At 41.3% G+C, this 13,295-nt stretch overlaps 1 protein-coding gene across 9 annotated transcripts in view; it reads left to right on the top strand.

Moving 5' to 3' along the window:
- The window catches only part of FKBP5 (FKBP prolyl isomerase 5), a 108,858-nt gene extending 95,875 nt beyond the window's left edge, over positions 1-12,983 (top strand). For all 9 annotated transcript variants that reach the window (XM_038553844.1, XM_038553837.1, XM_038553838.1 and 6 more), the window contains 3 exons: positions 6,134-6,319; positions 8,704-8,943; positions 9,637-12,983. In XM_038553844.1, coding sequence (XP_038409772.1) covers positions 6,134-6,319; positions 8,704-8,943; positions 9,637-9,741 — 531 coding nt within the window. In that variant the 3' untranslated portion in view covers positions 9,742-12,983. The remainder of the gene's footprint in view (positions 1-6,133; positions 6,320-8,703; positions 8,944-9,636) is intronic.
- The last annotated feature ends 312 nt before the right edge of the window (positions 12,984-13,295 follow it).

Below are 13,295 nucleotides of genomic sequence, written 5' to 3'. Positions count from 1 at the left end.
AAAACCACTGACCTAAGACTTTTCTCCCAGAATGTCTCTGAACATTTTGTACTATTAGAAACTTCCCTGGAGGTACCTTCAAATTATGGGTAAAAAAAATCCCAGCAGTGATCCTAGTTTTAGATGTAAGACTTCAAAATGGTCGGTAGATTGTTTCCTATACGCATTCCCTTTTAAAAATTCAGGGCAGGTTTCAATCTGCCACTCTGCCCTCCTGGGCCTCATCTTTCCAGAGTGTTTGACTTGGCACGTTGTGCACATGCACAGAGTCCAGATGTGTGGGTGAGAGCAGGGATGGGGTAGAATAAAAATCTACATTTCATGCCATCTGGTACATTACAGACCCATTTTCATCAATCTGTCGGTTTGGTTTACACATAAATGGGTAAATTTCTCCTGTTAGTAAAGTGTTGAATTGCACTCAGTTGTAAAATGGGAATAATTTTACTGTTTAGATTGTAAACTCCTCATATCAACCTCTGAACACTAAAGAAAAGAAAGGCAAAAGACTCTTCATTTGTCTCTGAAAATAATTAACAGATACAACATGCTATTATGCCAGGCCTTGTGCAAGCCAATTAAACAGACATTATTTTTGCCCTCAGAGCTGATAGTGTTCTGCAGGACAAGAGCACTAGCTGTCATACTTGGTTAGTGTTTCTCTTTTCTGTCTTGGAGACAGAGTGGTATGAAGTCTGAGGACGCTGCCATGAAATGGGGTTCTTGCGCCCCCTTGTGCTCCTTGGGGAAAAAAGCATTTCTCAAGCAAGCTCGTAAAGGATCCTTGATGGACTGCTGAAACCTTTTCAGAGGAACCAAGCTTTGCTATGTTTTGACTTTGCTGAACCAAGAAGCCAGTGCTGTAATTTAGAAACATGTCATCCCATAACTCTAGGATTTTAAGCTTAATGAAAAAAAGTCCTAACGAGGTGTCCATTTCATACATTTTAGGATACGATTTCTCAACCTTGGCACTATTGACATTTGGGGCTATATAATTCTGTTTTGGTGAGAGGCTGTCCTGGGCATTATGGGATACGTGGTAGCTCCATCCCTGGGTCTACCCACTAGATGCCAGTAGCAGGCACACTCCTTGCAGTTGTGACCATGAAAAAATGTCTCTAAACATTGTCAGGTGCCCCCCAGGGAGCAGAATCACCCCCAGCTGAAAACTTTTGTTTAGTACATTAGAAGCAGAAATACCATGAAACAAGATTTTTGTTCATTGGAAGTTGAACTCTAAATAAAAGTATGATATACATGAAAGAGCTTTCAAGAAATTAAAATGCTATATAATCGTAAAGAAACTTGGGGCACCTGGATGGCTCAGTTGGTGAAGCATCTGCCTTCAGCTCAGGTCATGATTGCAAGGTCCTGGTATCAAGCCCCATGTGGGGCTCCAGCTCAGCAGGGAATCTGTTTCCCCTTCCCCTCCGCCCACTTGTATGCATGCTGTCTCTCAAGTAAATGAACAAAATCATTTTTTAAAAGATTTTATTTATTCATGAGAGAGAGAGAGAGAGAGAGAGAGAGGCAGAGACACAGACAGAAGGAGAAGCAGGCTCCATGCAGGGAGCCTGACATGGGACTCAATCCCTTGTCTCCAGGATCACGCCCTGGGCTGAAGGCGGCGCTAAACCGCTGAGCCACCTGGGCTGCCCTAAATAAAATCTTTAAAGAAAAAACGGGATCCCTGGGTGGCGCAGCGGTTTGGCGCCTGCCTTTGGCCCAGGGCGCGATCCCGGAGACCCGGGATCGAATCCCACATCGGGTTCCCGGTGCATGGAGCCTGCTTCTCCCTCTGCCTGTGTCTCTGCCTCTCTCTCTCTCTCTCTGTGACTATCATAAATAAATAAAAATTAAAAAAAAAAAAAGAAAAAAAACGTGAAGGAACTTACTATGAAGCCTATTACTTAGTTTTTTGGTTTTGATTTTTCGGTTTGTTTTGTTTGCTTATTTTTTTGAAACCATAGCTCCCTGCTATTCTGTTTAGAACCTACCATTATTATTATTTTATTCATTTGAGAGAGCATGAGAGAAAGAATGAGAGAAAGAATGAGAGAGTACTATCAAGGAGAGGAACAGAGAGAGAAGCAGGCTCCCCGCTGAGCAGGGAGCCCGACTCAGGTGTCAATCTCAGGACCCTGGGATCATGACCTGAGCCAAAGGCAGACACTTAACTGACTGAGCCACCCAAATGCCCCAAAACCTACCATTATTATAAGACATGGGTCACTGTCTTCTCCAGCTTTTTTCTTTCCCTATAATAATACATAGGAGATAATCAGAAAAAGTAATAGGTACATTTGAGAAGGAGAAAGAAGGAACTAAGGCAGAACAGTCCTTCTTACCTAACCTAAATGAAACAATACCTTTCATGTCTACCCACTTCTCCATTTTTGCTCCCAATGATAATGTTTTAATTCCATAGGGCAGCCCGGGTGGCTCAGCGGTTTAGCACCACCTTCGGCCCAGGGCATGATCCTGGGGACCAAGGATTGAGTCCCGTGTCGGGCTCCCTGCATGGAGCCTGCTTCTCCCTCTGCCTGTGTCTCTGCCTCTCTCTCTCTCTCTCTCTCTCTCTCTCTCTCCCTCTGTCTCTCATGAATAAATGAATAAAATCTTTTTTGAAAATTCCATAGTTATATCTTTGATCTTAATCTTCCTTCAGCAAACCTTCAGTAAGGGCCTCTTTGTGCTAAAGTATCTTTGGATATTCCAAAGGGATAAAACGTGATTCTGTCCTCAAATTGCTCGCCATCCCAAGAGAAAAGACAGGGACAGAAAGAAATGACAACTCGTGAGGACTTTCTTTTTTGTAGTGTCCCAAAAAGGAGTAGTGGGCTCTGACAAAAAATAAAAGTGTTGTCTTCATTTCCTTGGGCTGCCATAATAAAATCTCATAGACTGGGTGATATAAACAACAGGAGTTTATTTCTCACAGTTGTGAAGACTGGAAGTCTTAAGATCAAGGTGCCAGCAGGGTTGATGTCTTGTAAGAGTGCTCTTCTTGGGTTCCAGATGGCTGCCTTCTTGCTATGTCCCCAAATGAACTGTCCTCGGTGCTTGCAGCAAGGGAGAGAGAGAGGAAGCAAGTTCTCTCGTCTCTTACAAGGGGATTAAGTCCATCATGAGGGCCCCATTCTCAGGATCCCATTTGAACCTAATTATTTCCCAAAGGCCCTATCTCCAAATATCATCACGGAGATAGGCCTTCACCATATGAATTGAGGGCACAGGGGATAACACAGTTCAGTAAGTCTTCTCTAAACAAGTCACATGTGAAGCGGGATGTTCAGTGGGGGATGTAACTTTCCTTTGATTCAGACTTAAGCCTTCCACTTGGAACTGGTCTGCCCATCCTCATCACCAAAAATCAGCATCAAGGCTGCTTCTACAAGTGGAGCCATTTCTTCTGTGAGCCACTTGAAGTCTTTTAGAACAGGAACATTCTTGTAGATCTGCTCTGGGTTTTTCTCTTGTCATTGGGTGACCTTTGGGGTGCATGTGTGAAGACAGTTCTACATTGAGGTGTATACACTGCTTTGACTACAGTAAATCCTCCTGACATCATCTTAACACTACATGGCTCAGACATTGGATATAATACCTTTGAGGATCTGGCTCCAATTATGCCATATGCTAGGTAGGATGTGTCATCTGTTCTCAGTCTTATAATCATCTCCTTCAGAGGAGATTCCTCACCTGTACTTTTTTGTGTATTTACCAGCTGTCACTTCTTTCATCTTAAAATGGCAATAAACACATTGTCTCAGCCCCATAATTTCTTGTATGGAGCATATATATAATTAATTCACCTGAATTGACTACACAGTTGCTATTCATAATTGTTAAAATTCTACTAATCAGGTAAGAGCAAAAATATCTTGAGATTTTTCTCATGTAGTTAGCTGACTGACATCTATGTGATTTATGTTGTAGGGTTATTTATGTTGGATACTATTCAACTATATATTTCCCTTGTCTGTAGATGAGAGGTCAGCAAACTACAGCCTGTTGTAGTAAGATTCTATCAGGACACAGCCACACACATTTACAGGCAACCCTTAAACATGGGTTTGAACTGCACCTGTCCACTTACTTATATACAGACTTTTTTTTGATAGACTCAGTACACTATCATAAATATATTTTCCCTTATGATTTTCGGAATAACATTTTCTTGTTTCAGGCTTGCTTTAAGAATACTGTATATGAGAGACACCTGGGTGGCTCAGTGGTTGAGCGTCTGCCTTTGGCTCAGGGCATGATCCCAGATTCTCGGGTTCGAGTCCCACATCGAGCTCCCTGCATGGAGCCTACTTCTCTCCAGAAGATATAGGCAGAATGCCTAAGTCTCTGCCTCTCTCTCTGTGTCCCTCATGAATAAATAAATAAAATCTGATACAAATAACATGTAAAATGTGTTGATCAACTATTACCAGTAAGACTTACAGTCAACAGTAGACTGTTAATAGTTAAGTTTTGGGAGAGTCAGGGAAATACAAATCAAAACCACAATGAGATATTACCTCACACCTATCAGAATGGCTAAACTCAACAACACAAGAAACAACAAATGTTGGGGAATATATGGAGAAAAAGGAACCCTCTTCCACCATTGGTGGGAATGTAAACTGGTGCAGCCACTGTGAAAAACAGTATGGTGGGTCCTCAAAAGTTAAATATAGAATTGCCCTAGGATCCAATAATCATGCTAATGAGTATTTACCCCCACCAAAATACAAAAACACTAATTCAAAGGGATACAGGCACCCCTATGTTTATAGCAGCATTATTTACAGTAGCCAAGATGTGGAACCAGCCCAAGTGTCCATCAATACATTAATGGATAAAGAAGATATAAATATATAATGGAATAACAGCCATAAAAAAGAATGAAATCTTGCCATTTGCAATGACATGGATGGAGCTAGAGCATATAATTCCAAGTGACATAAGTCAGTCAGAGAAAGATAAATACCATATGATTTCACTCATATGTGGAATTTAAGAAACAAAACAAATGAGCAAAGGGGTGGGGAAAGAGACAAGAAACAGGCTCTTAACTATAGAGAACAAACTGATGGTTTGACTCCATCAGTCAAAGGGGAGGGGGCTGGGGGGGATGGGTAAAATAGGTGAGGGGGATTAAAGAATGTACTTGTCATGATGAAAAAATGAATATATAAAATAATAAAAGTAAATCATTTTTGAAATAAGTTGTACACAGATTTTCGACTGCCTGGGGAGTCCCAACCCCAACCTGTGTTGTTCAGGGATCAAGCACATTTGTATACTGTCTATAGCTGCTTTTGCACTACTGTTGACCCAGTTGCAACAGACATTGTTTGGCCTGCAAAGCCTAAAATATTTATTATCTGCCCCTTTACAGAAAAAGTTTGGCAACTCTTGGTTTAGGTAACTTAAGATTTGCTGTGTTTACAGCTGGCACTTGCCAGAATGCAGTCTCTACTACGGAGTGCTGATCCTCAGGAGATGAGGGAAAAGTAACTTCCCCTTCAAGTAAATTAGTGATAGAGTTTAAAACTACTCACCGGGCAGCCTGGGGGGCTCAGCGGTTTAGCGCCACCTTCAGCCCAGGGCGTGATCCTGGAGACCCCGGAGCAAGTCCCACATCGGGCTCCCTGCATGGAGCCTGCTTCTCCCTCTGCCTGTGTCTCTGCCGCTCTCTCTCTTTCTCTCTCTCTATGTGTGTCTCTCATGAATAAATAAATAAAATCTTAAAAAAAAAAAAACTACTCACCAACCTTTTGAAAGTCTGATAAATACTTGTACCAAAGAATGTAACCCAAAGCCTTGATGCCCTCCTGCTGGAAGAACTGTCCCCTCTGAAAAAGATGAGATGGTACATGCTGGAGAACAGCATTCTATAATTCACTGTCCCAAACCAGCTCAGAAAGCACTGGCGCTGCAAGGAGAATGGAGAAAGGGGCCAGGATGGCTATCTCTCAAGAGCAAAAAGAAATGATCAAATACCATGGTCAGTAGGAGAGGTTGTTTCACTTTGATGATTTGTTTTTTTTTAGGGAGGCCTGAGCTAACATTTCTCTTGTACCCCTGACCCAGAGCCTGTACAACAAATTCTCACTAGCTTTTTTTTTTCTACCAGGGAGGCAAGTACATGCAGGCAGTGATTCAATATGGGAAGATCGTATCGTGGTTAGAGATGGAATATGGCTTATCGGAAAAGGAGTCAAAAGCTTCTGAGTCATTTCTGCTTGCCGCCTTCCTGAACCTGGCCATGTGCTACCTGAAGCTTAGAGAATACACCAAAGCTATTGAGTGCTGTGACAAGGTAGAGTGTCTGTGTGTGGACTGGACTTGAGATGTTCCAGATCTTTTTCTCCATCTTCATATTTGGTCATCTTTTGCTCCTTTGTAGCCAAGGGGTGGAGGGTTTTTCATTTTGTTTTGTTATGTTCATTTGTTTGCTTGGAGTTGTTTCTTTTTTTTTTTAAGATTTTATTTATTTATTCATGAGAGACACACAGCTACAGAGAGAGGCGGAGACACAGGCAGAGGGAGAAGCAGGCTCCACACAGGGAGCCCGACACGGGACTCGATCCCGGGTCTCCAGGATCAGGCTCTGAGCTGAAGGCAGCGCCAAACCGCTGAGCCACCCGGGCTGCCCTTGGAATTGTTTCTCATTATGAATTGGGAAATTCAGAAAGATTGAGATTACAGTCAAACTTTTTTTTTTAAGATTTTTTTTTCCTTTAGAGAGAGAGTGTGTGTGCATGCATACGAGGATGGAGGCAGAGGGAAAGAGAATCCCAAGCAGATACCCCACCAAGTAAGGATCCTGATGCAGGGCTTGATCCCACAACCCTGAGATCCTGACCTGAGCTGAGATCAAGAATCAGACACTTAACCAACTGAACCACCCAGGTGCCCCACAGTCAGGCTTTCCTGATGCATAGACTATAGTAATACACTATGAATAATTTTTAATAAAATTGGGGCACTGGGTGGCTCAGTCAGTTAAGCATCCAACTCGTGATCTCAACTCAGATCTTGATCTCAGGGTTGTGAGTTCAAGCCCCGTGTCAGGCTCCATGCTGGGCATGAAGCATACTTTAAAAAAAATTTTTTTTTGTTATTAAAATTATTTTCATCCATGACTTTACTTAAATCTATGGCCTTTGGTATCAAATTGAACATCAACTCCTCAGGTTCAATGTAATAACAGATTTAACCTAAGCCTTTCAGGGCTTAAGCATGATAGACTTGCAACTACTTACATAGAAGATATATACATACATTTTTTTTTATACATTTTATACATTTTTTTTTAGCAGAGTAACATGCTTTTATTTTACAACAACACATATAAGGAAAAACAAATATGCCAATGGCACATTTCCAGTTTGACAGGCCACTTCTGTATACTTCTGGGATTGTTTCTGCAGACCATATTTCTAGGAGTGAAAATATGGAGTCAAAAAATAGGATTACTGAATATTATCCATAGTTTTTTTTTTATTTATTTATTCCTGAGAGACAGAGGCAGAGACATAGGCAGAGGAAGAAGCAGGCTCCTTGTAGGGGAGCCTGATGTGGAACTTGATCCTGGAACTCTGGGATCATGCCCTGAGCCAAAGGCAGACGCTCAACCTCTGAGCCAACCAGACATCCCTTATCTTGGTTCTTTTTTTTTTTTTTTTTTTTCCAATATTGCCGGCAACAAAAAACTCTTATTTTCATTTTTATTTCTTGGTTACTGATGAAATCATACAGTTTTTCATAACCAGCCATTTTGCATTTCTTCTGTGAATTGCCTGCTCACATCCTTCAACTAGATTGATTTATATTGAGGCAGTCTGTACATTTACTTCATTGAATCTGTCTTTTCCTTTCTAATTAGAAAGGTCTCCCCCACTCTAAGATAATAGAAATAATTCTGTTTAGTACTTTCAAAAACTACTCCAACTAGGTGTACTTTTTTAAAAAACTAATTAAAAATAACCCTATTGTATTTTGATGGGACAGATTGCATGCATGTAAGTATGCTTGGTCTAGAATTTTTTGTGTTTTGATATGAGGTAAAAATTTCTCTTATTTTCCATGTTCATTTATTACAGTGTAGGCCCCATTTATTATGAAGTTAATCCTTTTCCTACTGATTGACATTCCCACTTTTGTCCCTGTTAAATCTTATTATATATACACACAAACCTGTTTCTGAATGCTTTGTTCTGTTCCATAACCTCTTTGCCCAGAGACAAGCAGTCCATCTTTTAATTTCAGTTTTTTTCATAGTGTGGTTTAATTTCAGTGTGTTTAATTTTAGTGGTTCCATAGTAAGTTTTTTTTCTGTGGTCGGTCAAGCCTCCTCTCATTATTTTTGTTTTTCCAAAATTTTCTCAGCCATTCTTGGACATTTGCTTTTTCCATTGAATTTTAAAATGAACTTCTCAATAGGCTCCTCCCCAGTCCCCTTGGAATCTTAATGGAAATTGCATTAAATACAGAAGTTAATTTGGATATAGTTGGTTCTACTTTGATTAGTATTTAATTACCTTGAATCTTGTCACTTCAGTAAACTTTTTCCAGTCCCCTTGGCCAGAAAAGTTTGGGAAGTTATTTAAATACTGAATTTCTTTGAAAGGTCCACAAACATGTCCACATGTAACAAAAGTTACATTCATGCTTTCTAAAATGTAGACCATCTGTCCCTAGGCGCTTGGACTAGACAGTGCCAACGAGAAGGGCTTGTACAGGAGGGGTGAAGCCCAGCTGCTCATGAACGAGTTTGAGTCGGCCAAGGGCGACTTTGAGAAAGTCCTGGAAGTGAATCCCCAGAATAAGGCTGCACGACTGCAGATCTCCATGTGCCAAAAAAAGGCTAAGGAGCACAATGAGCGAGACCGCAGGATATATGCCAACATGTTTAAGAAGTTTGCAGAACAGGATGCAAAGGTATGTGCAGAACTGCCTTTCCCTTCAGGTACATCAAAAACTGATCTTGCCCCTTTGGTTTTTGTTACAACAAGATTAAGCATAGGGCACAGGGTCAGATAGACAACCTAAGAGGCACAAGAACGGGGAAGACGATTTATGATCTGATCTGAGGCTAGTTTGGATCCAGAAGAAGAATGGGCTGTTCTACTCACCAGACGTGCAGAGTTATGAGGCACTGCATGTCTGTGAAAGGGATGAGAAAAATAAGTTCCCTAGAGACTAGGAAAACTTGCTAGTTTTTAAAAATCAGACACATCAAGTATTTTTTTAGATACTTTTCAGATATTTGTTGAGACTTCCATTTTCCCGGGCAGTGGGCCATGATAGGGAAGGCCCACCGTCAATGCCCTTTTACTTCATCACCTCCCCTACAGCAAGGTTGTGTTCAGGTCCTGAGTTCATCCTCCACTCCCCAGTCCTCTTGTCACAACACTCCCTGTGGCAAGCTAGTCCTTCCCACCGAAGAAAAGTGAAAGCTGTCCACTATGCACTGTTGTCAGCACTGCTCTGACTTACCCAACCAGGCAGCCCCAGGAAAGCCACTGTAATGCCCTCCTGTTTGAGACCTGATAAGCAGTCAGGAGGAGCCAGGAATTACCTGAATGTTTCAGTTTTTTCTCTAACCCTCTTGATATCTTATTTCTTCCTCAGGAAGAGGCCAGTAAAGCCATGGGCAAGAAGACTTTAGAAGGGGTCACCAATGAAAAAGAAGCAGAAAGTCAAGCAACAGAAGAAAAAGCCGGAGGCCATGTATGACACCACGCAAAGGAGGGAAGAGCCCTAATGAACTCGGCCCCTTCCTCCATGGGCTGTCACCCAACTCAGGACTCAACAGTGTTTCATGTAAAGTTTGTTATAGTCTGTGCGAATCTGGAAGCAAATGGCAAAACCAGTAGCTTCCCAGAAAACAGCCACCCTGCTGCTGCCCAGCGTGCTCCTTGAGAGGGTGGCATGGGACCACTCCCGGTGGAACGAAGCAGAAGTGACTATTGATGTGGTGAGATCGAACCACCAGCTAAGTCCAGCTCATTTCAGTTTGTGTCAACTTTCAATATCTAATTCAGGGTCCCTTGAGATAATCCTAACAATTTGGGCTGTCTGTTAGGTTTTACATCTGATTGAACTTTTAATAGCACTGCAGAAACCTAAAAATAAATGCTTAATGATTTTCTCCTTTCCTGCAGTTGGGTGGGAGAGAGGAGGAGGTCTTGGTTTTTAAATGACTGAAGTGCTAGCATTCGTAACCAACACAACCCATAGGGAGAGGGGTCTGGAATCCCCTCACACACTGGTTCTCCACAGTGCCAGACTCTGAAGCCAGAACCTCAGAGGCCACTTGCTTGCTGACTTTAGTCAAACTTCCTCACTAAGCCAGTCTGCTTGGGAGAGTGGGGCTCTCTGGCACCCAGCCTGGCCCTGGAGGAGGGAATCTGTCATTCCCAAAACATTCTTCAGCAATGATAATGAGCAGAGGGAGTTTCTAGATTAGCTTTCCCTGCTTTCCTTGAAGTTCTGAGATGCTGAAATGTGAAAAGAGTAATCAGAATTGTGCATTTTCCCCTCCTCTGTCTCTTGTAGGAAGTAATGTGGAGTACCGTACTGCCTGCTAGCATTGCTGCCATTCAGTTTCTGATTTTCATTCTAAACCTTGCTATATTAAGAATTTAAGACTTGTTCTTAGAATATCTCTGACCTGGAGTGGATTTATTTATATATCCACTTAGGATTCATGCAGCTTTTTTTTTTTTTTTTGTCTTTTTAAAATTACTGGCTCATAAACATGTATACTGGTTTATGGAACTTTATTTACACTCCTCTATCATACAAAAAATTTTTGACTTTTTACTACGAAGTAGCTTGATTTTTAAAAACAAAATCTGCAGAGGTGGAAAAATAAGTAGTTGCTCTTGTACGTTAAGGGTTTTCCTCGCAGGTTTGGCACGCAGCAACTTTCTTATGGCTTCTTTGTTCTGGTGTAAGTCGTGAAAAAGAATTGAAAACTGCTTCCTGTGCAGGCACATCTAGCCTAAAAGCTCCAATCCTGGGGCATTGAATCAGGGCAAATCAGAGTACGTACATGTAGTGGAATCTTGGTCCTTACGGGTAAGCGAGATTGAACATGGCCTGAGAAGCACTTGTGGGAATGCGTTTGCAATCAAAGGAAACAGTAGCTCCAACCTGGAACATCTCACTTTGTAAAATCCTAAAGAACACTGGCAGTTACTAGTTTTAACTTTTATGGTGGTTTTAGCAAAACACTTGTTAGGTTAGGACCCACATCAAAACCTAAAAATAAAATAATTTCCATTTATACCATTTTTTTCCTCCATGGAACAAGTGGAATTAAATTGTGAGTTTCTTCTTTGACAACTAGAATGCTTTTAATTCTCACTTTTGTCTTTATTCATGAGATTTCTTTTAAAAGCCCCAATCTCGCCTAGGAAATATGAAAAGCAGAAGTTGATTTTGCTTTGTTGCTTGACTGTTTAGTATTTGTAGCTCTTTTGACTAGAGCATGACTCCAGTGAGATTTGATCCTAAGGCCAGTTAGCTTTTTGCAGGTAGCAAACAAAAAAAACAGGTTCTAAAACTTAGATTATCCTAGCCAATTGTCTCCCAAATGTGTGTTATGGGTCACCAGCGGGGAATGGGCAAGAGTGTGCACAGAAGGGAGGACAGGGGGTATGCAGGTAGTTCTGAGAAAATGAGGGTGAGGTGCCCATCACCACTCAAGAAGAAGAAACTTCATATGTTCTTGTATCAAATTCAGTAATCTTAATTTGTCTAGAAACCAGTGGATGTCTTTGAACCATCTTTCAGACTGCATTTGGAGTGCTGAGGCAGCATATATGATGAATTGAAAACTTGTTTTTTAAAAAAAGAAAAACATTCAGATGCACTTTTTTGTGTTCCTTAAATAAACAACCAAACATGATTTCCCCTTATTCTTGGGTTTTGCTTAAATAGTCTTCAGAAAAAGTTGTTTTGGTTGGAAAACTAGGGTGGGGGCCAAGTTGAAGAACTACAACCTCAGAAAATTGGCTGCAGACACTATTGTCCTCCCTGCTCAGAGGCACAGCTTGAAATCAGCATTGGGCTAAAAGTGGTAGAAAGATGCATCTTTGTTCAGATGAACCAAATCAGAAAAACAAGATTTTTTTTTTCTCGTCAGCCAGTGAGTATTCCACTATTTTAGCTAATTGTAAGGTAGGTTCAATTTGGGAAATGAAGAGGTTTAATTATGTGCTAATTTGCATAATTAGTAAATATGTAAAACATAAGCATGTGGTGGGTGATCCTCTGGGTTAAGCATGCCCTTTCTCTTTCTTAAGTAGCATATTTCAGCAGATGCTCATGGTTACATACCCAGAAGGGTTAAGGAGATGTCACATACACTGCAAAAGAAAGGTGACTACCTGAGGTAGTGGCGAGCCTGCCTCCAGGAGGACTAGTGACTGGCATCTGCAGACAGGTCAATGTAGGCTCCAGACACTTTGCCATATATTCCCTCTGAATTCCATGCTTCATCTCCAGGTTTGAATTCTAGTCCTACCCCTTTGCTGCTAAATTATTTGGCAATGAAATAATTCCTTTTATTTGCATGTTTTTTCTAAGCAAATAACAATCATACAGGGGGTAATAAGGATAGCCACAGAGTTTCGCGGTTGTTGATTTGTGACCTGGGTAATTCAGGGCAGCCTGCGTCCATCCCACAGCATGAGGAGTATCAGTGAAGAGCTTTGTCCATACTTGCTCAGCCTTTTTAGCGGCTCCCTTCTAGCATGGTGCATTAGAATGTATTCTCTGAGACCGGCAACCCTGGGAGACTCACAATGCACAGAATTTGAGCTGTTAAATCCAAAACATTTTAAATTCAAAATCCCAAAATTTTGAATTCCCTAACCTACCTGTATATTATTCCCATCAACTAGCTCCTTACATGTTTGAATAACAATGACTGGCAAAAATGTACATTAAAGGACATTCTTTAACAGCTTGAGGAAGTTTTCAGGGACCCTCACTCAATGCTTCCTTTCTTATTTTTCTCCTACAAGGCTGACGTTTGGTGGGGAGGTAGGGATGGGATACCAAGAAGGCACAATAATTTCATAACTGCTATTTGCATAATATATCTCTTGGTCTATAATTGCATATCATCTACGTGTGTGACCTTAGTAATACATTGCAAAAAATGGACATCGCTGACGTAACTCCCAAGAGGATCTTTATCAGTATCCTGTTGGAGCTAACTGCTACCTACCTATGGATGGGACAATAAGAGTATAGTCCCTGATGCAGAAATTCCCTGA

This window comes from Canis lupus, chromosome 12 (assembly GCF_011100685.1).
Source record: "Canis lupus familiaris isolate Mischka breed German Shepherd chromosome 12, alternate assembly UU_Cfam_GSD_1.0, whole genome shotgun sequence".
Lineage (NCBI taxonomy): Eukaryota > Metazoa > Chordata > Mammalia > Carnivora > Canidae > Canis > Canis lupus.
Note: the sequence above shows the minus strand (reverse complement) of the source record. Positions and strands in the feature narration are given on the sequence as shown.